Source organism: Arachis hypogaea, chromosome 9, assembly GCF_003086295.3.
Source record: "Arachis hypogaea cultivar Tifrunner chromosome 9, arahy.Tifrunner.gnm2.J5K5, whole genome shotgun sequence".
Taxonomy (NCBI): Eukaryota; Viridiplantae; Streptophyta; class Magnoliopsida; order Fabales; family Fabaceae; genus Arachis; species Arachis hypogaea.
In genome coordinates, this window is record NC_092044.1 from 111,065,679 (window position 1) to 111,093,377 (window position 27,699).

General features: G+C 38.5%; 5 protein-coding genes across 8 annotated transcripts; all 5 read left to right on the forward strand.

Moving 5' to 3' along the window:
• Positions 1-8,365: 8,365 nt before the first annotated feature.
• On the forward strand, positions 8,366-14,726 carry LOC112711820 (ARM REPEAT PROTEIN INTERACTING WITH ABF2). Of its 2 annotated transcripts, none has more exons than XM_025764543.3 (19): positions 8,366-8,820; positions 8,950-9,113; positions 9,894-10,066; positions 10,165-10,285; positions 10,377-10,451; positions 10,572-10,666; positions 10,802-10,877; positions 11,467-11,574; positions 11,697-11,825; positions 11,947-12,015; positions 12,203-12,262; positions 12,410-12,533; positions 12,641-12,780; positions 12,980-13,043; positions 13,162-13,241; positions 13,616-13,680; positions 13,770-13,887; positions 13,973-14,097; positions 14,235-14,726. In XM_025764543.3, the coding sequence occupies exons 1-19, from the start codon at positions 8,574-8,576 to the stop codon at positions 14,323-14,325; spliced, it is 2,124 nt and encodes a 707-aa protein (XP_025620328.1). In that variant the 5' UTR covers positions 8,366-8,573; the 3' UTR covers positions 14,326-14,726. The 2 variants fall into 2 exon arrangements, with proteins under 2 accessions (XP_025620328.1, XP_025620330.1); XM_025764545.3 differs by having other exon boundaries at positions 11,482-11,574.
• A 258-nt stretch (positions 14,727-14,984) lies between these two features.
• Positions 14,985-21,676, forward strand: LOC112711821 (cysteine-rich receptor-like protein kinase 25). Of its 3 annotated transcripts, XM_072203497.1 has the most exons (8): positions 14,985-15,084; positions 17,001-17,738; positions 17,986-18,138; positions 18,289-18,404; positions 18,527-18,737; positions 18,854-19,091; positions 19,307-19,457; positions 19,564-21,676. In XM_072203497.1, the coding sequence occupies exons 2-8, from the start codon at positions 17,318-17,320 to the stop codon at positions 19,951-19,953; spliced, it is 1,680 nt and encodes a 559-aa protein (XP_072059598.1). In that variant the 5' UTR covers positions 14,985-15,084; positions 17,001-17,317; the 3' UTR covers positions 19,954-21,676. The 3 variants fall into 3 exon arrangements, with proteins under 3 accessions (XP_072059598.1, XP_025620331.1, XP_072059597.1); XM_025764546.3 differs by lacking the exon at positions 14,985-15,084 and having other exon boundaries at positions 16,811-17,738; XM_072203496.1 differs by lacking the exon at positions 14,985-15,084 and having other exon boundaries at positions 16,811-17,738; positions 19,307-19,482; positions 19,564-20,141.
• LOC112711823 (2-hydroxyisoflavanone dehydratase) lies at positions 15,637-16,673 on the forward strand. The gene has a single exon (XM_025764547.3). It carries the CDS (start codon positions 15,637-15,639, stop codon positions 16,606-16,608), a length of 972 nt encoding a protein of 323 aa, XP_025620332.1. The 3' UTR covers positions 16,609-16,673.
• Positions 20,497-21,676, forward strand: LOC114924022 (2-hydroxyisoflavanone dehydratase). The gene has a single exon (XM_029289213.2). The coding sequence runs from the start codon at positions 20,497-20,499 to the stop codon at positions 21,487-21,489; it is 993 nt and encodes a 330-aa protein (XP_029145046.1). The 3' UTR covers positions 21,490-21,676.
• Positions 21,677-21,822: 146 nt separating this feature from the next.
• LOC112711824 (2-hydroxyisoflavanone dehydratase) lies at positions 21,823-23,271 on the forward strand. The gene is made up of 2 exons (XM_029289214.2): positions 21,823-22,457; positions 22,554-23,271. Exons 1-2 carry the CDS (start codon positions 22,067-22,069, stop codon positions 23,108-23,110), a joined length of 948 nt encoding a protein of 315 aa, XP_029145047.1. The 5' UTR covers positions 21,823-22,066; the 3' UTR covers positions 23,111-23,271.
• Positions 23,272-27,699: the final 4,428 nt, after the last annotated feature.

A 27,699-nucleotide genomic window follows, 5' to 3' on the forward strand; every position in this document is an offset into this window, starting at 1 on the left:
AACTTAAGAGGGACCACTAAACCAGAAAAATATAAGAAATAGACCACCATGAACACCATGAGAATGATATCAAAAGCCCTTTTTCTTCCAAATTTATCACAAAAATCCCAGATGTAACAGGTGCTACTAAGTTACACAAAAGTGCAGTTAGGAGAAGATGATAAGCACTTGGTTCGATAGGATCTCTCAAGGGTATGAAGGCAAGAACACTAAAGTTTCCAAAGGCACAAGCGAATTGAAGTCCAACAATAAGCATAGTAGTAAGGGTTTGGTATCTTTTTCGAAGCGATCCCAAATCAAAAATTTCAAGCCATCCTGGTTGTGCCATTTTACTTGAACTGTCCTCTTTTCTGTCCAATAAGAAGAATTTCAAAATTTTATTAGCTAATTTTCAATAAAGGAGAATGAATGTTATAAATCTTTTATAAATAAATAATGTTACCCTAAACAAACTCAAAGTTGCTCTACAATTCTATCTTCCTGGCTTGAAAGATTTCGTGGTGACTTTGATGCTGGGTGATTTGCAGAAATCACTTCTTGAGGGCATTGAAGGATATCCGAATACACTACCTTTCAATAGCAAGTCGGCCTTGGTGTCTGTCCATTCATCCCATTTCCTTTGCTGCACTCTTTCACCTAAGGAAAGAGCTCTTGTTGACATGGAACAGTTGAAAGCCCTCAAACAGAATCCTAATGTTGGTGTCAAAACAAGATTTTTGGTGGATTTTGTAAAGATTTGTGAAGCAATGAATGAGAAAGTGCTTGTGTTCAGCCAGTTCCTTGATCCTTTGACTTTAATCATGGAGCAATTAAAGTCAATTTTCAATCGGACTGAGAAAAAAGAAGTGTTCTACAAGAGTGGAAAGCTGGATAAGAACCAAAGGTAGTTACTCATTCATTCCTTCAATCATCCAAATAGCCAAGCAAAGATCTTGCTTGCATCCACTAAAGCTTGCTGTGAAGGAATAAGTCTGGTTGGTGCTTCGAGGGTGATGCTGCTAGATGTGGTTTGGAACCCCTCGGTCGAAAGGCAAGCTATAAGCTGTGCTTATAGGCTGGGCCAAAAGAAGGTGGTCTACACTTATCATCTCATAACACATGGGACCACCGAGTACAGAAAATACTGCCATCAGGCCAAGAAGGACCAGTTGTCTGAACTGGTCTTTTCAGCAAGGAACACTGAACAGGATGAGCCCAAGAGTTTTGCCGTGGAAATCGAGGATGAAATTCTCGATTAGATGGTGTGCCATGGGAAACTAAAGGACTTGTTTGGTGTAGCCAAAAGAATGTGATTTGATTGATAATTTGGATCCCAAAATTGTCTAAAATTCAAGCTTAAGGTGGGAGTGGATTCTTTAGTTGATAACTACTTTTGCAATCCGCACTAGCCTCATGCTTCCCTTCAGCCTCTCCTTCCTTCTTGTTCTCCTTCTCTTCCTCTGCACTCTCCATTCTTTCATCATTCATCTGCATTTTCTTGTGCAGCCTCTTCAACATCTCATGCTGCATATCGGTTGTGTTCATCAACGAAGTATAACTTTCCAAACAGGGCAGGTCATTCGAGCTACTACCTTCATAAACATCCATAAAATTATTTGTTAAATTTATCAACATGTAAAGAACTTGCATCCTTTTCTCGCCATTGTTCGAGTCGATTATCCTAGAGAACACTTCTATGAAGAATTTCCTTGCCCGGTACTCCACTGCCCCCACTTTTCCTTTCTTCTTCTTGTATTTCAGGTCTAATACTTTCAGCACCTCATATGCAAACTTTGGTCTTGCCAACAAAAGAGTGTTGAAGTATTCACAGAAATTGTTCTAAATAAATGTACCAGACATCAATATTCTCAATTCTGTTTGTACCTTCATAAAAACTTTCCTCAACCTGGACTTAGTGCTTCTCAGATTGTGCCCTTCATCCAATACTAAGAGTCCAGGACTTTCCCTCAGAACTTTAGCCATATACTTTCTATGTGCATAATTCGAATCCTCTCGCATCAATGTCAAGATTTTGTAAGGATCTGTGATGCAATGAATGAGAAAGTGCCTGTGTTCAGCCAGTTCCTTGATCCTTTGACTTTAATCATGGAGCAATTAAAGTCGATTGTCAATTGGATTGAGAAAAAATAAATGTTCTACATGAGTGGAAAGCTGGATAAGAACCAAAGGCAGTTACTCATTCATTCCTTCAATTATCCAAACAGCCAAGCAAAGATTTTGCTTGCATCCACTAAAGCTTGTTGTGAAGGAATCAGTCTGGTTGGTGCTTCGAGGGTGGTGCTGCTAGATGTGGTTTGGAACCCCTCGGTCTAAAGGCAAGCTATCAGCTGTGCTTATAGGCTGGGCCAAAAGAAGGTGGTCTACACTTATCATCTTATAACACATGGGACCACCGAGTACACAAACTCAAGCCAAGAAGGACCAGTTGTCTGAACTAGTCTTTTCAGCAAGGAACACTGAACAGGATGAGCCCAAGAGAACTGCCATGGAATTCGACGATGAAATTCTCGATTAGATGGTGCGCTATGGCAAACTGAAGGACTTGTTTGGTGTAGCCAAAAGAATGTGATTTGATTGATAATTTGGATCCCAAAATTGTCTGAAATTCAAGCTTAAGGTGGGAGTAGATTCTTTGATTGATAACTACTTTTGCAATCCGCCCCAGCCTCATGCTTCCCTTCAGCCTCTCCTTCCTTCTTGTTCTCCCTCTCTTCCTCTGCACTCTCCATTCTTTCATCATTCATCTGCATTTTCTTGTGCAGCCTCTTCAACATCTCATGCTGCATATCGGTTGTGCTCATCAACAAAGTATAAATTTACAAACCGAACAAGTCATCCGAGCTACTACCTTCATAAACATCCATAAAACCATTTGTTAAATTTCTCAACATGTAAAGACCTTGCATCCTTTTCTCGCCATTGTTCGAGTCGATTTTCCTAGAGAACACTTCTATGAAGAATTTCCTTGCCCGGTACTCCACTGCCCTCACTTTTCCTTTCTTCTTCTTGTATTTCGGGTCTAATACTTTCAGCATCTCATATGCAAACTTTGGTCTTGCCAACAAGAGAGTGTTGAAGTATTCACAGAAATTATTCTAAAATAATGTACCAGACATCAATATTCTCAATTCTGTTTGTACCTTCATCAAAACTTTCCTCAACCTGGACTTAGTGCTTCTCGGATTGTGCCCTTCATCCAATACTAAGAGTCCGGGACTTTCCCTCAGAACTTTAGCCATATAATTTCTATGTGCGTAATTTGAATCCTCTCGCATCAATGTCAAGATTTTGTAAGGATCTGTGATGCAGTGAATGAGGAAGTGCCTGTGTTCAGGCAGTTCCTTGATCCTTTAACTTTAATCATGGAGCAATTAAAGTCAATTTTCAATTGGATTGAGAAAAAAAAATGTTTACATGAGTGGAAAGCTGGATAAGAACCAAAGGTAGTTACTCATTCATTCCTTCAATTATCCAAATAGCCAACCAAAGATTTTGCTTGCATCCACTAAAGCTTGTCGTGAAAGAATCAGTCTGGTTGGTGCTTCGAGGGTGGTGCTGCTAGATGTGGTTTGGAACCCCTCGGTCTAAAGGCAAGCTATCAGCTGTGCTTATAGGCTGGGCCAAAAGAAGGTGGTCTACACTTATCATCTCATAACACATGGGACCACCGAGTACACAAACTCAGGCCAAGAAGGACCAGTTGTCTGAACTGGTCTTTTCAGCAAGGAACACTAAACAGGATGAGCCCAAGAGTTTTGCCGTGGAAATCGAGGATGAAATTCTCGATTAGATAGTGCGCCATGGGAAACTAAAGGACTTGTTTGGTGTAGCCAAAAGAATGTGATTTGATTGATAATTTGGATCCCAAAATTGTCTAAAATTCAAGCTTAAGGTGGGAGTGGATTCTTTAGTTGATAACTACTTTTGCAATCCGCCCTAGCCCATGCTTCCCTTCATCCTCTCCTTCCTTCTTGTTCTCCTTCTCTTTCTCTGCACTCTCCATTCTTTCATCATTCATATGCATTTTCTTGTGCAGCCTCTTCAACATCTCATGCTGCATATCGATTGTGTTCATCAATGAAATATAACTTTCCAAACCGGGTAGGTCATTCGAGCTACTACCTTCATAAATATCCATAAAACCATTTGTTAAATTTCTCAACATGTAAAGACCTTGCATCCTTTTCTCGCCATTGTTCGAGTCGATTATCCTAGAGAACACTTCTATGAAGAATTTCCTTGCCCGGTACTCCACTGTACTCACTTTTCCTTTCTTCTTCTTGTATTTCGGTTTAATACTTTCAGCACCTCATATGCAAACTTTGATCTTGCCAACAAGAGAGTGTTGAAGTATTCACAGAAATTGTTCTGAAATAATGTACCAAACAGCAATATTCTCAATTCTGTTTGTACCTTCATAAAAACTTTCCTCAACCTGGACTTAGTGCTTCTCGGATTTTGCCCTTCATCCAATACTAAGAGTCTGGGACTTTCCCTCAGAACTTTATACTTTCTATGTGCGTAATTCAAATCCTCTCGCATCAATGTCAAGATTTTGTAAGGATCTGTGATGCAATGAATGAGAAAGTGCTTGTGTTCAGCCAGTTCCTTGATCCTTTGACTTTAATCATGGAGCAATTAAAGTCAATTTTCAATTGGATTGAGAAAAAAGAAGTGTTCTACATGAGTGAAAAGCTAGATAAGAACCAAAGGCAGTTACTCATTCATTCCTTCAATTATCCAAACAGCCAAGCAAAAATCTTGCTTGCATCTACTAAAGCTTGTTGTGAAGGAATCAGTCTGGTTGGTGCTTCGAGGGTGGTGCTACTAAATGTGGTTTGGAACCCCTTGGTCGAAAGGAAAGCTATCAGCTGTGCTTATAGGCTGGGCCAAAAGAAGGTGGTCTACACTTATCATCTCATAACACATAGGACCACCGAGTACATTAAATACTGCATGAGGCCAAGAAGGACCAGTTGTCTGAATTGGTCTTTTCAGCAAGGAACACTGAACAGGATGAGCCCAAGAGTTCTGCCATGGAATTCGAGGATGAAATTCTCGATTAGATGGTGCGCTATGGGAAACTGAAGGACTTGTTTGGTGTAGCCAAAAGAATGTGATTTGATTGATAATTTGGATCCCCAAATTGTCTGAAATTCAAGCTTAAGGTGTGAGTGGATTCTTTGATTGATAACTACTTTTGCAATCCGTCCCAGCCTCATGCTTCCCTTCAGCCTCTCCTTCCTTATTGTTATCCCTCTCTTCCTCTGCACTCTCCATTCTTTCATCATTCATCTGCATTTTCTTGTGCAGCCTCTTCAACATCTCATGGTGCATATCGATTGTGTTCATCAACAAAGTATAAATTTGCAAACCGGGCAGGTCATCCGAGCTACAACCTTCATAAACATCCATAAAACTATTTGTTAAATTTCTCAACATGTTAAGACCTTGCATCCTCTCCTCGCCATTGTTCGAGTCAATTTTCCTAGAGAATACTTCTATGAAGAATTTCCTTGCCCAGTACTCCACTGCTCTTACTTTTCCTTTCTTCTTCTTGTATTTCGGGTCTAATACTTTCAGTACCTCATATGCAAACTTTGGTCTTGCCAATGATGTGTGAGCATCTTTCCTATCTTTCTTAGTGAATTTGCATCTAATTTATTGAGTTTAATAAAGAATTAATTATCTTTTAGCCAATATGGACGCTACTTTGACTCTTTTGCAATTTTGTTTATTTTAGGTAGCATTCGGCTGGATTTGATGGAGTTTCTGCAGTACAAGAATCAAAGGAGATGGCAGCGAGGAGTGACGTGTAAGCGTGACTGACGCGTGCGCGTGATTTAGAGCTTTCCATGGCGACGCGTGTGCGTGACTGACGCGTACGCGTGATTTGAAGAATTGCACAGCAACGCGTGCGCGTGACCGACGCGTCCGTGTGACTTGGGAAAAAGACCATCGACGCGTATGCATGACTGACGCGTACGCGTGACATGTGCCACGTGCAGAAAATGCAGAAAAACACTGGGGGCGATTTCTAGGCTGTTTTGACCCAGTTTTCAGCCCAGAAAACATAGATTAGAAGCTGCATAATGGACAAAACATGTAGTCCACACCCATCAACTGAAGACCTGCTGATTATTCTGATTTAAATTCAAATCTTATTTTTTGAAAAATATATTATTTTTAATTTTAGATAATGAGATTTTAAATTAATTAGGATTAGTTATAAAAAGGGATTCTATTAGAACTTTTGATGCCATCAGATTGAAACTCAGTACATTTTATCAGAATCCTTATTTTCTTCTCTGAATTATGAGCAACTAATCCTCCATTGTTAAGGTTAGGAGCTCTGTCTATTCGTATGGATTGATTTTATTACTTTTTCTATTTTAATTCATGTATGGACTTATAATTTAAGAATTATTTTTGCTCTTTATCTTATGAATTTGGGTGGAATGGAAGTATGACCCTCGTTCTATTTGAGTTCTTGTAAAACTTGGAAAAGCTCTTTACTTGAACAACAACTTAAAAACATATTCTCCTAAATTTTAATTATCTGGATTTAACGGGATATATGACATATAATCCTTTTATTTTTGGGTAATTATAGTTTTTGTGGCATATAAACTGGAATTTGATCATGCAGCTTCTAATTGGAATTAATTGACCAAGAAATTGGCAGTTAATGAATTTTAGAGGAGACTAGAAAGGTCTAAGGAATTAGGGTCTAGTCACATATAGTTTGCCATAAATTAAATCCTACATGATTAAAATAGTTAGTAAAAAAAGTTAATCCGGAAGAATAGATAACTCTGAAGCCTTAATTGTTTCTCCATATTTGGTTCTCAACTTATTTACATACCTGTCTTCCAATTTTCTGAATTTATTGTTTAATGCTCTTTGAACATCTAACACTCTTTTCTGCTTGCCTAACTAAGCTAATAACTCAATCATTGTTGCTTAGTCTATCAATCCTCGTGGGATCGACCCTCACTCACCTGAGGTATTACTTGGTACGACCCTGTGCACTTGCCGGTTAGTTTGTGAGTTATAAATTACCGTGCCAGCCGACAAGAGAGTGTTAAAGTATTCACAGAAATTGTTCTAAAACAATGTACCGGACAGCAGTATTCTCAATTCTGTTTGTACCTTCATCAAAACTTTCCTCAACATGGACTTAGTGCTTCTCGGATTGTGCCCTTCATCCAATACTAAGAGTCCGGGACTTTCCCTCAGAACTTTAGTCATATACTTTCTATGTGCGTACTTCGAATCCTCTCGCATCAGTGTCAAAAATGAAGTATATCCCATGATTAGAACACTTGGGTGTGAATGCCACTTTTGTATTTTCTCTAAGCAATCTAAAACATGCTTGACATCCTCTGTGGACTTTGGCATTCGGAGAAAAACCATTGATTGTTTCTGGTGGAATACCCTGTAGTAGGTTCTTCGACCATGAATTAGATACACTGGTATTAGAATCTTCCACTTGATAAATTCTCTATAGTTTCTTTCCCGGGAATAACTTTAAGTAGCTAACAAGAAAAGCAATAATCATGAGAGTTTTTCTAGCTCCCGAAGTATGAGATATCACACAGCCACCTCTTTTTCTGGAGTTCTTGTCTATAAGTGCTGGTTCTGTAGACCCGGTAATGTTTCTCCAAAAAAACTCAAAAGTTTTCTTTTGGTGGAGGTGCAACTTTTTTTGAAGATCCGGAATTAATGCCCACATTATCATGTTCCAGTCGACGTTCTGCCTCTCCTCTTGGTGCCACACTGAATGTTGAATCCCCCATACTCACTCGTCAAAATGCGTTATGCTAGGAAGAGGTATCCACACCCTTATAAGGCATGTTTCGTTCCCCTCCCTAACTGATGTAGGACCTTACAATCCACTTCCCTAAGGGAGCCTAGCACTCTTGCTGGCACATCAATCCAGGCTCCGGCTCTGATACTATCTGTAATAGTTCAGACCATCTGCTAGCATAATATTATCCGCTTTGTCATTTAAAGTATTTATTTATGTACTAAGATATTTTATATTTATTAAAATCCATCAATATTCTTTTATTATATTAGTCTTTAATTTTCATTTAATAAAATCTAATAATTTATATAAATATAGCACATCTAATAAATAAATAAATAAATAAACAAATAAATATTGTGTTTATTTTAGACATACCCATAAAATTTGACGAAAACGAGATCAATTCAAATTTCACTTAAAACACCTTAGCACAAAATTTCATTTCCAAGTTTTCTCATTTTATTTTATTACTTTGTTTGTTTTCAAACTAAGCATAATATTTAAATGTTATTGGATTATTCACATATATATATCCAACCGAAAGAGAGAATTTAGTAATTTACTCAATTTAGTACATCAGCCAATAATTTTTATTTTTCAATTCCCAAAACACCCCTCCCTCTCTGTCACTCCTTCAAATGAATCCCAAGTTCCATGTTCTCTCACTTCTCTCTCTCTCTCTCCTCTCTACCATTTCTGTTAACACTTAACAGAGCTCACACATACAAGGACGCACACAAGAGCCTTCTTCTTCGTCTTCATGGAGCTTCACAAGCGCCACGTCCACAGCCTCTCCGAGAGGAAGGGCCAGAAGCGCAAGCTCGATGACCAGCTCCATGCCAACCGCCAGATCTCGCCGCCACCGCCAACGGCTGACGAGCGCGCCGCTATCCTCTGCCAAGCCTCTGACCAGGTCCGCGTCCTTGACTCCACCTTCACGTGGAACGAAGCCGATCGAGCTGCCGCTAAGCGCGCCACTCACACGCTCGCCGATCTCGCCAAGAACGGTAAGTTCCTATGCCTCGCCTTCGATATACTCTTCCGTAGCTCCTTTTCCCTTGAATTTCGGCGACGATTTAGGTGTTTCTTATCTTTTCTGCATGCATGTGCTCTTCTGTGAATCGTTTGATTTGCAGAGGAAGTTGCTAACGTGATTGTCGAAGGAGGCGCTATTCGAGCTCTGGTTAGGCACCTTCAGGCGCCACCTATCGGCGACGACGACCGTGTGCAGAAGCCGTTGCCGTTTGAGCATGAGGTTGAGAAAGGGAGCGCTTTCGCACTAGGACTACTTGCCGTCAAGGTAACTTCGTTTTGTGCAAGTTGTGAGTTATTTGAGCTGCTGGTTCATGTAATTCTGGCATTCTGCTAGTTGAGATCGATTTTGTAGGATGATAACGATCAATTGTAAATTTGTAGCGTATTGGAGGAAGAGTTTCCTTTGTTAAATTAGCTTTATCGATGTAATTATAAATTGTATTCTTCAATTTGAATTGAGCTGCCGCAGTTCTTTTTGGCTATATGATGCCTTGATTTTAAAAAAGAGAGAAGCAACAAATATTATGCCTGTGGTTGCAATTTCTGCATCTGCCTATAGAATTTTGATCACGATGATATCTTGAATGAAGCTGTTCCTGAATCCGCAGGCATGCATTTATTTCAAGGTGTTACATGGAAATGTTGATCAACTGTCAATTGCAATTTTGTTCTTTTCCAAGTCTTTTTGTTCTACTATTGGTTACTCCAATCCCCTTTCAAAGAAATGATATCAATAATAACAATAATAATAATAAACAAAGAAATCATAGGAAGGGACTATGCATATTTGTGATAAGATACGATGCTTTTAATTGATTGAAATCTAGAAAATATTGTGGTAATGATGCATATGGTTACAAATTCCAGATGACATCAAGAGCCTTCCAGTAATTCTTTGCACCTTAAGCAAATCTAGGACGCTGATGCTTTTGAACAGACCTTATATCACGTATATGGCACTATGTATATAATGTAGTTGCTTTCCAACATTTTAATTAGAACTAATACTCCGTTTTTTCTAATTTATTTAAAATGATTTCTACAGCCAGAACATCAACAGCTCATTGTTGACAGTGGTGCATTGATTCATCTTGTTGATCTTTTAAAGAGGCATAAGAATGGTTTAACTTCTCGTGCCATTAATAGTCTCATTCGTAGGGCTGCAGATGCCATCACTAATCTTGCTCATGAGAACAGCAGCATTAAAACTCGTGTCAGGTTTAGTTCTCCAATATTATCCATACAAGCATAGTTCCTGTTGTTTAGTTCTTAACAATATTCTGAATAATATATTGACTATTTGACTTAATATTTAGGATGGAAGGTGGAATTCCACCACTTGTTCATTTGCTTGAATTTGCAGATCCAAAAGTACAAAGAGCAGCTGCTAGTGCACTGCGAACCCTGGCTTTCAAAAATGATGAAAATAAAAATCAGGCAAGTGATTTCTGTCTAAAGTTGGGTATTTATATTAGGTTGTATATGGTACCACTGTATCAGTAAGTCACACCATTTCATGGTTTGCCAGATCGTTGAATGCAATGCTCTTCCAAATCTAATTCTAATGCTTCGCTCTGAAGATGCAGCTATTCATTATGAAGCGGTATTGCCAGAGCAACTTTAATATACAGATGCTAATTCTTGCAATAATTTGAGCTCTGCGTTCTTTTACGTAACTTATTTCAGTTATCTGGCATATGCAATGAATTGGATTGTATTACAGGTTGGTGTGATTGGAAATCTGGTTCATTCTTCCCCTAATATAAAGAAAGAAGTTCTTCTTGCTGGAGCTTTACAACCAGTTATTGGATTACTTAGGTATATTGGCTGCTCTCTGGATCCTAACAAACTGGAATGCCGTCTCCTCCCCTTTTGTTCTCAAAGTTTTTTCCCCCCCGCAATGATTCCCCATCGTCAGCGTGCATTAATGTATTCTACATGTTTATGGAACAGCTCGTGCTGCTCTGAAAGCCAGAGGGAAGCGGCCTTGTTACTTGGACAGTTTGCAGCAACTGATTCAGATTGTAAGGTAATAAAGCATATTTTTAGTGTGAATTGGTTTGTGTTATTATACCTTAGGACTTTAATGGAAGGGAAAGGAGGGAAGTTGTTTAGGAAGGGACCCTTATGATACTTTTATGCTTTTTGCCTTTGAAGTGGTGAGGAAAGGATGACAGTTGACTACTGAAATTTCGTTGGGTCGGCCGTTTACTCCTCCAACTTCCAAGTTTGGATTGCTTTGTGTTATTTAAGTTTTCCTTTTTGGTTGTTAAATAAAGATTCCATTGGTTGTAGACTGATGGATAAGAGAGCTTCTATGCTTGCGATAATGCATCATATATTGTAGATTTAAGCAAGCTTTAGTATGCAATTATGTATATTTATCACTGGTCTGACCGTCCGAGTCTTGGTCCCTTTATAGGTTAACACATCTGGTTTTTTAATCCCAAAATTTTCTGCTCAATTTGGGTTTTTAGTAGTACATATCGTTTCCACTTAATAAGGTATTGGTCCAAAATCATAAATTGGTGGAAACTGCAAGAACTGAAATCTGATTCAAACTTACATTTCATCTCCTAGGTATAGTCCTTACCATTTAAACTTACCTTTATCTTTAGGTTCACATTGTACAGAGAGGTGCTGTCCAGCCATTGATAGAGATGCTTCAATCTCCAGATGTACAACTCCAAGAAATGTCTGCCTTCGCGTTGGGGAGATTAGCCCAGGTTATTCCTTTGGTTCTTTTTCTAATTTCTATGCTTTAATTAACTTGTGCAAATTAAGAATGAGAATTTCTTTGGCGAAGTGTGGAGATTATAACTAAAATTTTTGTTATAACAAAAATCAGGACACACATAACCAAGCTGGCCTTGCACATAATGGTGGCTTGGTGCCATTGCTGAATCTTCTTGATTCAAAAAATGGGTCTTTGCAGCATAATGCTGCTTTTGCTCTTTATGGCCTTGCAGATAATGAGGTACGATGTAACTGGGAATTCTTGTGTGATGGTTATTCTTTTCTTAATTACTTGAAAAGCATGTCACTTGTAAAGTTAATTGTTCTCTGTTTTTTACTTGATTATTTATTTTCTGCCATAGGATAATGTGTCCGATTTTATTAGGGTTGGTGGAGTTCAGAGGTTGCAGGAAGGAGAGTTTATCGTTCAAGTAAGTTTTCCACTTCATTTGTTAAAACCTACACCAGCTCTGATTTCGTTGGTTATGCTAACGTTCCCTATATTAGTGGGAATAAAAGTACTTAGCATTTGTATGTGAGTATTTCCAACTTTAAGGTCTTGAAGTAAACAGACTAATGGACCTATATTGAACTATATGTAATTGTTTTCTGTTGCAGGCAACTAAAGATTGTGTTGCAAAGACATTGAAAAGATTAGAAGAGAAGATTCGTGGCCGTGTAAGCACATTGCACATTCACATGTTATGTTTAATGTTTTTTTGTTGTCATTAATACGGGATTGGGAAATGATGGTGGTGTTATTATACTGATAATTTGTTTTAAAATTTTGTTTAAATATGTAATATTTTAATTTTCTGCTTGTAGGTGCTGAAGCATTTACTGTATCTTATGCGAGTTTCAGAAAAGGGTTTGCAAAGGCGTATTGCTTTGGCTCTTGCACATCTTTGTTCAGCAGGTGATCAAAGAGGGATTTTTATCGAACACCATGGTGTGTATATTTGTTATTTTAAGTTCCATTCATGCCCGTTTCAGTGTTTCTTGTATAAACTAGTTTTGAGTTCGTTCTAATTTGAAGCTGACTATCTGTACATGCAGGTCTCGAGTTGCTTATTGGGCTTCTTGGCTCATCTGGCTCTAAGCAGCAACTTGATGGTGCTGTTGCTTTATGCAAGTTGGCCAACAAAGCCTCAACTTTGTCTCCCATGGATGCTGCCCCCCTTTCTCCAACACCACAGGTAGTTTGGTTGGCCTCTTTACTCAAAACCTCCGTAGAGGTTAATTGAAAAGGGAAAGACACTTTTCATATGATCTCAGGAGGATATATGTACCTAGTTTTCCTCCACCCCCTCCCCCGTTCCCTTTCTTTTCTTTTTTTCCATTAAATGTCTCTTTTTTATATAAATGTTTATGATCATAGATCAATATTTCTTGCAGGTATATTTAGGGGAGAAGTTTGTAAACAATGCCACGTTGTCAGATGTTACATTTTTGGTTGAAGGTTGATGGTTTAGGGTTTTTGTCCACATTGCTTCATTGTGAAAACTTAAATACTTGCTCTGGTGTTGTAGGTTATTTACTTGTGTAGCTAACTAGGTAATATTTGTTGTTCCTTTTAGGCAAACGGTTTTATGCTCACAGAATATGTCTACTAGCGTCTTCAGATGCATTTCGTGCAATGTTTGATGGTGGTTATAGGGTAAGTATGTATTGATCACTATCACTAAGTCATCTTCTCTTACCTTCCTGACCCAAAGCTCTTCAAGAAAGAAACAAAGCGAAACTGAAGAAGCATGCTTTTCCCCCATTTCTGTTGAAGAAAAACTAGAAAGGAGTATAGGCCATATATCAAGGATAACTTCATTGTTGATTTCACTTGGTTTCACAATTTACATTGTTTATCACCCATGGTTTCGGCTGTTATATTCTTTCAACCTTCTAATAACTTATACTGCAGTATTTGTTTTTTTAGAATTTATATAATTTATAAAGCTTGTGTTGCAATTTCAAGCAGCAAGTGAGATAGATTATTAGATTTCTGGCACTAATATACAAATGTTCTATTCATGTCAGGAGAAGGATGCAAAGGATATTGAGATTCCAAATATTAGATGGGAAATTTTTGAGCTGATGATGAGGTCTAATAAATTCTGCAGCCATATCTTTTATAGAAACTTTCTAGTAGTTTTTGGGCAACTAATATTCTATTTGTTTGATTGATGTCCAGATTTATATATACTGGATCAACTGAAATCACTCTGGATATAGCTCAAGACCTTCTCCGAGCAGCTGATCAATATCTATTAGAAGGACTTAAGAGGCTCTGTGAATACACAATTGCAAAGGTGAGCTAGCAAGTCTTGCATATGGCTGCAGTAATATTAGACTGGAGAAAATGAGCGCAGCATGACCAGATGTTTTTTGTCACAGGATATATCACTGGAGAACGTGTCAAGTATGTATGAACTTTCAGAAGCATTTAGTGCAATATCATTGAGGCACTCGTGCATCCTTTTTATATTGGAGCAATTTGATAAATTGAGTGCAAGGCCTGGGTATTTTCTGATTCTCCCAATGTGTTTACTCCTTGTAACTTCTTTAGCTCTGAAATTTAGGGTTTTCAGAAGCATTGTTTCTGTTAATTCATGAGCCTCTTATACTTTCATATTCCTCAATTGTTTACACTTTACAGGCACTCTCTTCTGATTCAGCGTATAATACCAGAGATTCGTAATTACTTCATTAAAGTTCTTATGAAGACCAACTCCTGTAATCGACTGTAACTTGCGGTCATTCCATTCTTGACTTCTAACCAATTGTGATGTACAGAATGTTGTAGATGTTCCTCTTTGTTGAAGCTGGGAAGGGGGCCCTCCCATCTGGTATAGTCGTATAGTGGTATACACAGCTTGGGTAGATGAGATAATCCCATTCCTGAGCTCTTCATTTTTTCTTCAGTTGTGTAAGCCCCTTCCTGCCTGTAACTTCACTGTCATAGATTTAGCAAATATTTAGCAAATATGACCTTCACGAACGTTGTTTTTTGTCTCGCAATATTGTGATGGTTATATTCTCTGACTTCAATTTCTCAATTAATTCTACATCCAGGGAACTAAAATTGTTGATGAGTTAATGATATAGATGTAATAATATTTAAGCCAATGTATATGTATATATTTGAGTATATGCAATTATATCGGTTAAATAGTCGTGTGGAAGGAATTTGCCTTGCATCTAATAAATCCAAATCAGTGTTGAAATAATTAAATCTTGTCTACAAGAAAGTCTTGCAATGTGGGTTTCGGTTGGATGTAAATTAAAATTGAAGGACTTAAAGCTAGTAGTCAACTAACCCAGGGCATGCTTCATTTAAATAACAAGTAGTTTTTTTTTTCTTTTTCAAAAGTTCTTTTAAAAGATGATGTTTTGGTCTTTTGTGTAGCATGCAGACAAAGACACAGTCCAACAGCGAATGTGTCTTTGGATTATTCCTTTATAAGTGACACAAATTTATAGATCTACCGTAGTTCTGCTGGTGACTGGTGAGAGCGCTACTTTCCGTAACCACTTTACTTTTTTAGTGCACCATTTTACTTTTTTGTTTGTTAAATAATTTTGTTGACTTGAGCTTGTTCTGAAATGACGTGTAAGTACTTAAATAAAATATGAATTTTAATTTTTGTAGCTTCATAACAAAATTTACAAAAATAGTTTGAAATTAATTAACAAAAATGTTGAATTATTATCAAAATTAATTACATAGTTATTTATAGTGAATGCTATTTAATTTATAAGTAATTTTAGTGTTATTATCATGGGTGATTAAGTCTAAAGAAAATGGTCAAATACTCAAATAGGTGTGGCAAGAATATTCTTTTAGGTTGTTTGTCCTTAAATTATTTTGCAAAACAAATAAGTACATAAATAAGTGAATTATTAGTAGGTGATTAAAACTAGCAAAGTAGCAATCGTGTGAAATTAAGAAAAAGAAAAATGAAATACTAACTAAAAGGTAACTGTGGGTCCCTCTTCTTCCTATAAAATGTGCCCGTGCCACCCACCCTGGTCGCCACTCGCCACTTACCTGAACTCAAATGGCTTCTTCCACTGCCAAAAAGATAGTCTCTGAGATCCCCACCTGGATCCGTGTCTACGACGACGGCACCGTCGAACGCCCTCGAAGCTTTCCACTGGTGCCACCTTCCCTTGATGATCCTGTAACCGGTGTCTCATCAAAGGACATAATCATCTCACAAAACTCCAAACTCTCTGCACGCCTCTACCTTCCAAAGCTTGACAATGACAAAGTGAAACTCCCCATCTACATCTACTTCCATGGTGGTGGATTCTTCTTTGAATCCGCATTCTCCAAGCTCTACAATGACCATCTCAACAAGTTGCTCTCTGTAGCCGATTTTATAGCGGTTTCCGTGCAGTACAGGCTAGCACCGGAACACCCTCTTCCTGCATGTTACCACGACTGTTGGGACGCTTTACAATGGGTCGCATCTCATGCTTCCAAAAGCACCACCAACACCGAGCCATGGTTGACTGATCATGGTGATTTTGACAAGGTTTTCATAGGAGGTGACAGTGCCGGTGGCAATATTGCCCATAACATAGCCATGCGTGCAGGGCTTGAGTCTTTGCTTTGTGCTGTTACAATATCAGGTGCTATTTTATCCCACCCTTATTTCTGGGGCTCGCAACCTGTTGGATCAGAAAGTGTTACGAATCTGGAGCAGAATATGAACCGTTTGATTTGGAAGTTAGTGTACCCTTGTGCACCTGGAGGGATTGATAACCCAATGATCAACCCAATGGGTCCAGGTGCACCCAGCTTAGCTGGACTTGGGTGTTCCAAGGTTCTTGTGCTTGTTGCTGGCAAGGATGATTTAAGGGACAGAGGGCTTTGTTATTACGAAGCTGTGAACAAGAGTGGGTGGCAAGGGAAGATACAGCTCTTTGAAGACAAGGATGAGAATCATGTTTTTTATTTGTTCAATTCGGAATCTGACACCGCCACTCAATTGATCAAACGCATGGCTTCTTTTCTCCTTAATTAAAAGTATATGTATTCAACTATGTTAACCATCGATAATCCTTTAAATAAATTCGTATTCACAACAAATTACTCCTTGGTTGAAGTAACCAAAAAAAAAAAAAAAACGTATTATGTAGTAATATACTATGTATTTCCTTTCTTAAATGCTGGCTTGAAATATCTGTGTTTTGATGTCTCTTTAACGACTTTGACCCACCTTGCGTCAACGTAGAACTTGAATACGTTCCATACACCCTGTCTCTCGCTCTTTCTCTGCTTCTAATAAAAAATTTCCCACTGTGGGCAACTGAAAGAACACTCAAAAACAAATAATGCTGCACCTCAAAATCTCTTGTGCTCCTTATCCTTTGTTTTGTTTGATCACTCTGAGCGTTGTTGCATTAATATCTACAGAAGCAGTTACTGATGAGACCTACGCGGTTCACTACTGTCCAAACACAACAACTTATTCTCCCAACAGCATTTACCAAACTACCCTCAACCAGCTCCTTTCATGGCTCACGTCGAACTCCTCAAGCGCCAAAAACGGTTACTACAACACTACCATCGGCGCCAACACCCCTAACAACACCATCTACGGCTCCTTCCTCTGCCGTGGAGACCTCACCACCACCGCATGCCACGACTGCGTTTCCGCCGCAGCCAAAAAGGTTCTTCAACCTGATTTCTGCCCCGTGGGGAAGGAATCGGTTATATGGTTCGCAGAGTGCATGGTTCGTTACTCGGACCAACCGTTTTTCTCTGTAGCTGCTGAGGTTCCTGTGTATTCCCTATCCAACACGGGAAACGTGCCAGATGAAAGCCACTTCATGACGGTGTTAGGAGACACGATGAATTCGGCGGCGGAACAGGCGGCGAAGGGTGGCGCTGACAAGAAATTTGGTACCAAAGAAGCAAACATTTCAAGCTTCCAGACTCTATACACGCTAGCACAGTGCACACCGGATTTGTCAGAATTTGGATGCCAGAAATGCCTCAAAATAGGAACTGGACAATTACCTTCTTGCTGTGATGGAAAGTTAGGAGGAAGAGTGCTGATTCCAAGTTGTAATGTTAGGTTTGAATTGTACCCCTTTTACCATGAGATGGATGTGCCTCTGCCACCGCCACAGTCCAACCCAAACCCAAAAGGTACTATGGAATTTAAATTCTCTCTAATGATCTTAGTTAGAACATGTTATGGGTTAATGGTAAGAAATGTGTGCATCAATTTAGCATTCCAAAGATTAGATGCCTCAAATTGATCTTTGAAATGCTAAATTGATGATAGTTTTGAGTACCAAATTGATGATCTTTTAGCGACTATTTTGACTATAATGTATACGAAACATGATCAGTTGGTAACTTATATTAGTGGATGGTGATTCAATTTTTACAGATAAATCCAATATAGATGCAGTATTAATAATCGCAATTGTAGTTCCAATTGTGATTGTTTTGTTGCTTTTCTTGGCTACCTTATGGATCATATCTACACGGACAAGAAGGAAGAAGAACAATTCCGTGCCAGAGGGAACTCTGGAAAGTAGTGGTAATGTGGAAGTTTCATTTCATTTCTCACTTGGATTCTCACTTCCCTTATAACATTAGCACTTTGTTTGAAACTTCTAGTCATATATGCTTGAATCTATTCTAGGCTGTTATGCTGTTAGATAATTCCATCCTCTATGTTCTTCTGCAGTTCAAATTTCCAGCGTAGAGTTCTTGCAATTTGATGTTGATACAATCATAGAGGCCACAGACAACTTTTCTGGTGGCAATAAATTAGGGGAAGGAGGATTTGGTGAGGTTTACAAGGTATATACTATGGCATTGTTGACAAATTTTAGAATCATGGGTGATACTTTCCAAGAATTAGATCATTCTGGTTTTGAAATAGACAATAGAAGTTTTAACAGGATGGATGTTTGAATTTTCAGGGTACACTACCTAATGGGCAAGATATTGCTGTGAAGAGACTATCAAGAAACTCTAGACAAGGAATAATTGAGTTTAAGAATGAGGTACTTTTGGTAGCCAAACTCCAACATAGAAATCTTGTTAGGCTACTCGGATTTTGCTTGGATGGAGAAGAGAAAATGCTCATCTACGAATTTGTTGCAAACAAAAGCTTGGACCGTTTTCTATTTGGTATGTCCATCAGAATATGTACGATGACTATTTTCAGTGAATGCAATTGCTTAAGTTTGTAATTGAAGTAAGGATTGAGTTCTTATTCGCCATTTGAATTTATTTTTATAACACAGATGCCAGCAAACAACACCAGTTGAGTTGGCCAAGACGATACAAAATCATAGAAGGAATTGCTCGAGGAATACTCTATCTTCATGAAGATTCCCGACTCAGAATCATACATCGTGATCTTAAAGCCGGTAATATACTACTAGACGAGGATTCAAACCCAAAAATCTCAGATTTTGGAATGGCAAGACTTTTCGGTGCTGATCAAACTCAAGCAAACACCAATAGAGTTGTTGGAACAATGTAAGTTATTCTTTATTTTACTTATCTACTATTACTCATGATTTGATCCAACAGAAAAAAAAAGGGGGGGGGGGGGGGAGGTGGGGGTCAACATGAAAGTCACATCCTAATTGAAAAATAAGAATGCTTATAAGTTTTTGTTTTCTATTCATCTTTCTTTTATCACTTTTCACAAGTAAAAACCACTGCTAAGATACTATTTATCTTGTTTTTAGTGGATACATGCCTCCAGAATATGCAATGCGTGGACACTTTTCTGATAAAACGGATGTCTACAGCTTCGGTGTCTTAGTTCTAGAGATAATATCAGGAAAGAAGATAACATCCTTCTATGATTCAGGCTATGCAGGGGACCTCTTGAACTATGTGAGCTTAGTCCAACCCTCCTTTGGTAGTATCACTTTAGAGCCAAATTAAAATTGTTTCTTTGATTTCATATCACCTAAATGTACTATTTTATTATTGTTCACAGGCTTGGAAACATTGGAGAGATGGGACCCCATTGGAGCTACTAGACACGAGTCTGAGAGAATCATATTCAAGAGCCGAAGTAATTAAATGCATCCATGTTGGGTTATGCTGTGTACAAGAGGATCCAGCACAAAGACCAACAATGCAGGCTATAGTTCTAATGCTAAACAGCCATACAGTTACTCTTGCAAGTCCTGCACAACCACCAGCTGGTTATATTGGGAGCAGATCTCACTCCAATTTCCCAACAAAAGAGATGGTGAACTCATCATCAGACAAGTCTACAAACACAAGCACAAGTCAGAGTTCAATAAATCGGCCAACTTTGCCATCAAAGGAGATGGAAAACTCAAATGTGTCTACCTCCATTACAGAGGTCTACCCTCGCTAGCTAGTGATATATTTGTTCAACTAAAATTCCAAACTGAACTTCATTCACTAATCATTTAGTTATTTGCCCATTGCATAGTGGGCTCATAGTCCCTGCTAAAAAGAAACAAAAATATTATTGGGCACCCAAATTTGTATTATATTAGACACCTTAAATCTAATAATTGGTACAAGTGTCTTGTTACAAAAGATGATCACTCTCAGTTCTCTGGTCGTCATCAACAAATGGATAATGATAATTCACAAATCACTACAAACACAATTAACAATTATCAGAGACGACCAAGTCAATCCTTGAATTTTCTGCTACAACATAACCACACATAGTTCATCCCAAGTCAAGTCAATCCTTGAATTTTCGTACCTAGACTTTTGGCATAAATAATCAAACTAAATTACTTTACATTTTTTTATTGAATTACCACCTAATTCCAAAGAAACTTCCTCATGAAAATTAGCTTATATATACTTTCCTTTGAAGGGACAAAATTTCTAGGCACGTTTTTGCCCCAGGAACTGCATACTTCACAATTCATTAACAGAAATGGCTTCTGCAACACCCACCACCACACCTTCCTCTAACAAGAAAGAGATTGTTACAGAGGTTCCTCCATACATCAGAGTCCTCAGTGATGGCACCGTCGAACGGTTAATACAAATACCATTTGTGCCACCACTTCTTGATGATCCAAAAACCGGTATCTCATCCAAAGACATAATCATCTCACACAGCCCTCCAATCTCCGCTCGCATTTACCTTCCAAAGCTCACCAATGAGAAAGAGAAACTTCCCATCCTTGTCTACTTTCATGGCGGTTCATTCTTCTTGGGATCTCCTTTCTCTCAGTGGTTCCATGACTATATCAACAGTTACCTTGCTCCACAAGGAAAGTTCATAGTGGTTTCCGTGGAGTACAGGCTGGCACCAGAAAATCCTCTCCCTGCATGTTACCATGATAGTTGGGACGCTCTCAAATGGGTAGCATCTCATTCTGATAACAAAACCACAGTTAACACAGAGCCTTGGTTGATTGAAAATGGTGATTTTGACAAGGTCTTCATCGGCGGCGACAGCGCCGGTGCCAACATCGCACATAACATTGCGATGCAGGCTGGCGCTGAAGCCTTGCCGGGCAATGTTAGAGTACTTGGTGCTCTTTTGTGCCACCCTTTCTTTTATGGATCAGAAAATGTTCTAGACCCTGAGGTGGATTCTAGCATTTTGGCTTGGAAGTTTGTGTATCCTTCTGCGCCAGGTGGAATAGATAACCCAATGATCAACCCAATGAGTGCAGGGGCACCTAGCTTGGCTTCTCTTGGGTGCTCCAAGATGATTGTGTGTGTTGCTGGAAAGGATCAATTTAAACTGAGGGATCGAGGGGTTTGGTATTATGAGGCTGTCAAGAATAGTGGGTGGCATGGCAAGATTGAACTATTTCAAGAGGCAGAGGAGGATCATTGTTATCATGTGTTGCATCCTGAGACTGAAAATGCTTTAAAATTGAACAAACTCTTGGCTTCTTTTCTCCAGGAGTAGAAGAATGTGTTTAACTTTTTTGCTTTATTTCATTTGTTTCTGTTGGTTTTTCTGTGATGTGAGGTGATCTTTCCTACTTATCTGAATAATAGAACGCTTACTTGATTCATCACTTGAGCATGTTGTGATGTGCCGCAACATAATGTATTCAAACTTCTAATAAAGAAAGGGCAGTTCAGTGCACAAATATTTCACCTTAATGTAAAATTGGGAAAATGACAACACCCAAACAATATATTGTAAAAAAACTGTGCTTTTAAATGGGGTAGATGTAGATTTGCCACCATCCACTACCTTGAAGCAGATAATAATATTACCAAATCACTGGGTAGGTAGGGCGGCACGAGGAAGCCAACAAGTTTTGTGTTTTCCATTACCATTTAATTGAAGTGACGTTAGACTTTTGTTGTTATTGTTATTTTGACTCAATTAGCCACTTGAGTTGATTATTATTAGTGAATAAGTAATTAACTAATTAAGCAGTATTAAAAATCAGAATAAATGCTCTGTTTTCTTGCACCTACCCCTGTTTCTTCTTCACACCACTCTCTCTGTTTTCTATTCCCTCAAAACTTGAATGGCTTCTTCAACCAGCACCAAGGAGATAGACAGAGAGCTTCCACCTCTTCTGAGAGTTTACAAGGACGGAACCGTTGAACGCTTTCTAGGCTCTTCGTATGTGCCACCTTCACCACAAGACCCAGACACCGGAGTTTCATCCAAAGACATCGTCATATCAGAGAACCCTTTAATCTCTGCAAGGCTTTACCTTCCAAAACTTGAAAACCATCACCAGAAGCTTCCAATCTTGGTCTACTTCCACGGCGGCGCGTTTTGCCTCGAATCCGCATTCTCCTTCCTCCACCAACGCTACCTCAACATCATAGCTTCACAAGCAAAGGTTCTCGTAGCTTCCATAGAGTACAGGCTCGCACCAGAACACCCTCTTCCTGCTGCATATGAAGATGGTTAGTCAAATTAACAACTTTAACTTCATTCGTTGATAATCAGATAATCACTGTTATCTTATATTAGTATTCGCATACGTATTTGTATTCGTATAGGATGGTATGCACTGAATTGGATCAGTTCCAACAAGAGCGAGCCATGGTTGATGAATCATGGAGATTTCAACAGATTCTACATAGGAGGTGACACTTCGGGTGCAAACATAGCACACTACGCATTGCTCCGCGTTGACCAGTTACCGAACCAAGTCAAAATCTCAGGGGCAGTGCTTGCTTTTCCATTGTTCTGGAGTTCAAAGCCGATTCTGAACGAACCAGTTGAAGGACATGAAGAGAGCTCAGCAATGCAGGTGTGGAAATTCGTGTACCCTGATGCACCGGGTGGTATTGACAACCCACTGATAAATCCATTGGCACCTGGTGCAGCGAGCTTGAAGGAGCTTGGGTGCCCTAAAATTCTGATCTTTGTTGCTGGCAAAGATGAGCTTAGGGACAGAGGGATTTGGTACTGTGATGCTGTGAAGAAGAGTGGGTGGAATGGTGACGTGGAACTTATTGAAGTTGAAGGAGAGGAACACTGTTTTCAGATCTATCATCCTCAAACTCATAACTCCAACAACATGATTAGTCGCATAGCCTCTTTCCTTGTTTGACCAAACATGTTTCTGATTATTATGAATAAGTATATTGAGCAGTGGCAATAAATTTGGGGAACAATTACTACAAGTTAATCGATCATAATTATAGTAAAATGTAATATGTTTTTGGTACCAAAATAGATATATAATACAAGGTTATCTTACACGTCCAACAATTTTTTTATTCAAATTTTATTTAAGTAAGTTTAAGATTAATAAAAACTATTATCGTTAAAAGAGCGTCATTAGTATAAAAATTACTATAGTTAAAATAGCGTCGTTACCCGCGCTTTATCTTCTTCTCCTTTTTCGTGCTTTTTCTTCTTCTCTCTTCAAATATACGCATACATCATCTTCTTCCTCTTCTTTCAAATCCACGTATATCTCCTCCTACTCCTCCTTATTTGTGCACGCAGATTCTTTTTCTACTTCTCCTCCTCCTTTTTCTCTTTTTCTTTTTTTCCTCTTTCGCTATTGTCATTACCAACAAGTCAACAACACCAACATTTTGCTAATGGATTATTTTTTCAATCGAATTGAATGGAATGCAATTGCAAATTGAATTGAATTGAATGACATAGGTGCTCTGAATATGAATTGAAATGTGTGAGAATAAAGAAAGGCTAAGAGCAAACTTAAGGAGTAAAATAAGGTTTGCAAAGAGTTTTAATAGAAAAGAACTTGTAGGGAGTTTTCATAGGAGGATTTTATTCTCAATCATTAAAATTATATCATAGATGATACTATATATATTTCTGTAACAATGTAGTTGAAATATCATCAAAAATAAGAAAGAAAGTTAATTCACATCTTATTTTCTCGTATTGGCTTTGTTATAGTTAGTGCATTATTGTGGGTAGTGTTCAAATTCATATTACTTTCTATCTATTAGAAGTCAAAATTTCGCTGCAGACTCAAAAATTGGTATCAAGAGTCAACGTTATATTATTCATTATTTGAGTGGTAAAATTCAATTTTGAATATAATGGCTTCTACTAGTAGTAATGTCAAAGTAGGCAAATATGAAATCGAGAAGTTCAATGGAAAAAATGATTTTTCCTATTGGATGATGCAAATGAAAAATCTGCTTATATCACAAAAGTTACACAAGGCACTAGCGGAAAAAGAGAAAAAGCCGGAAGGAATGAAAGATGAGGATTGAGAAGAATTAAATCTTGAGGCACGGGCTGCAATAATCTTGTGCCTTGAGAGGGATGTTGCTTTTTTAGTGAACGAAGAAGCAACTACAGTAGGCGTCTGGTTAAAGTTAGAGAGTAACTTCATGACAAAGACTCTAACTAACAGGATCTACTTAAAATCCAAATTGTATACATGCAAGATGGAGGAAGGCACCTCAATTCGAGAATATATCAATAAGTTTGATAGGATCATATCAAACTTAAAGGATATAGATGTGAAGGTTGATGATGAAGACCAAGCACTCATATTGTTACTTTCATTACCGAAGTCCTTTGAAAATCTGGTGCAGACATTGATGCTAGTGGGTGATATTCTGACCATGGATGAGACGAGGGAATCACTTTTAGCTGATGATCTACATAAGGTTGCTACAAGTGTAATGTCATCTTCAAATGGAAGAGAGTATAATGATCAAGCATAAGGATTGTTCGCGGCTAGAGGAAGGACTAATGAAAGAGGAAAAGGTAATAAGCATGAAAAGTCTAGGCCAAAATCTAGACCTCATGCGGAGAGAACATGCTTTAAATGTGGTGAGGCTGGACATTTCAAAGAAAATTGTCCAAATAAAAAGATAACTTTCAAGAAACAGAACAACGACAACCCAAAAGAAAAGCAAGAAGCAAGCTACGTCTCAAATGATGAGGAGGATTGTTACTCTGTAACAGAACAATCTTATGAAATCTCCAGTAAGTGGATTCTTGATTCAGGAGCCTCTCATCATATGTGTCCAAATAGGAAGTGGTTTACTACCTATGAAAGCATAAATAATGGCATAGTTTTAATGGGAAATGATCATGCTTGTAAAACTGTGGGGTTGGGTACTATAAGAATCAAGATGCGTGATAGAGGAGTAAGAACCTTAAAAGATGTGAGGCATATTCCAGACTTGCAGAAAAATCTTATCTCCATAGGTTTGTTGGAGAAAAATGGTTGCAAAATAGTTGCAAAAAATGGGGTACTAAAAGTTGTTCGTGGTTCTTTGGTAGTTATGAAGGGAGTTCGTCACGGTAATCTTTATTCTCTTTTGGGGAAAATAGTCACAGGTGAGTTAGCAGTTGGAATCGATGGAAGTAGAGATCAAACAAATTGCATAAGAATATGGCACATGCGGCTTGGACATATATCAAAGAAATGTCTATCATTGCTTTGTGGACAAGGTTTGCTGAAGAATATGAAGAAACCACAAATAGAATTTTGTGAGCATTGTGTGTATGGAAAGGCACATAGGGTGAAGTTTTCTACAAGCAAGCATAAAAGCAGAGGGTTGTTAGACTACGTGCATACTGATGTTTAGGGCCCGGCTAAAGTTACTTCCAAGGGTGGTTCCAGGTATTTTGTTACTTTTGTTGATGATTATTCCAGGTATGTTTGGATTTACTTCCTCAAACATAAGAATGAGGTATTCGATACTTTTAAGCGGTGGAGAGCAATGGTTGAAAACCGAACAGGTAGGAAGTTGAAAACTCTACGATCTGATAATGGCACAGAGTACACGGATGGGGCTTTCAAGGAGTTCTGTGAGCGAGAAGACATTACAAGACACTGGACAGTTAGAAAAACACCACAATAGAATGGAGTCACCGAACGACTGAATCGTACGCTACTTGAGAAGACAAGGTGTATGCGCTCTAATCCGGGTTAGGCAGAGAATGGTGGGTAGAATCGGTTGCTACAGCTTGCTACATAGTGAATCGATCCCCACATTCTTCTCTAGATGGAGACACACCTTAAAAAGTGTGGTCAGGGGAACATACAAATTACGAGAAACTCAGAGTCTTTGGATGCACAGCCTAGTATCATGTCAAAGATAATAAGCTTGATGATAGAGCTAAGAAGGCAATTTTTTGGGGTATCCAAGAGGGGTTCAAGGCTATCGCCTTTGGAGTATAAAGGATTATAAGTTTGTAATTTAGCAGAGATGTTACCTTTGATGAATGATCTATGGTAGCTTTGTCTAAAGATATGGTGCCAGATGATGGTGATGTTGGAAAAATTTCAAATACTCAAGCGGTGGAGATAGAGTCTAAATACCAACAAATAGACTCTAGTAATGATCAGGCAGAGCATCCTAATGCTACTCGAGATGACGCAGCGGATGAACTTGATCATGAGAAAATTTAGCGAGAAAATGCACATGCATTACAATAGCAGCATCAGGATTCTTTGGCATCTACTAGGCCAAAGAGGAATTATAAATTTGTTCAGAAGTTCGGGTCAGACAAGCCTTTGAGACATTATGGGCAGGTAAACTTGGTAGATTATGCACTCTCAGTGGAGGATGATGAGATGGTCACCTTCAAACATGCTATCAAAGACAAAGATAGAGAGAGTTGGTTTGTCGCTATGGAGGAAGAGATGCAATCTCTTCATAAGAACAAGACATGGGATGTGGTCCCATTGCCCATGGAAAAGACTGCAATTGGTTGTAAGTTGGTGTATAAAAGAAAAGAAGATCCTACTAAGTCAGATGGTACAAGATTCAAAGATTGGTTAGTAGCAAAGGGATTTGCACAGAAAGAAGGTGTTGATTACAATGAGATATTTTCTCCTGTGGTGAAACACACTTCCATACGGGTGCTTTTAAGTCTTGTCGCTCATGGCATGATCTTGAGTTGGAACAACTAGACGTGAAGACTGCATTCTTGCACGGTGACTTAGAGGAAGAAATCTACATGTATCAACCTAAGGGTTTCAAGGTTGAAGGTAAAGAAAGTCAAGTATGTCGCTTGAGGAAATCGCTATATGGATTGAAACAATCTCTTCAGCAATGGTATAAGCGATTTGACTCCTTTATGTTAAAACAAGGCTTTTCCAGAAGTAATTATGATTGTTGTGTATACATTTGTAAGCTTCCTGGAGGTGATTATATCTATCTTCTATTGTATGTGGATGACATGCTTATTGTCTCTAAGAGCAAGGTAGAGATAGATATGTTAAAGGTTCAACTTGGTAAAGAATTTGAAACAAAAGACTTGGGTGCTGCACGAAAAATATTAGGCATGGAAATTAAAAGAGAGAGATCAAGTCAAAAATTGTTCTTGAGCCAAAGAGGATACATTGAGCGCGTCATTGAAAGGTTTGAAATGAAAAATGCTAAATCGGTAGTAACGCCGTTGACTCCACATTTTAGGCTCTCTGGTAAGCAATCTCCCACAACAGCAGAGGATAAGGCTTACATGGAAAGTGTACCTTATGCTAGTGCAGTCAGTAGCCTAATGTATGCTATGGTGTGTACACACCCAGATATTTTACAGGCAGTCAGTGTTGTTAGTAGGTTCATGGCAAACCCGGGTAAGGCACACTGGGAAACAGTCAAGGGGATATTAAGATACTTGAAGGGTACCATTGACACATGTTTATGCTTTAGTAGAAAATCATGTTAAAACAGCGGCTTTGTTGATTCT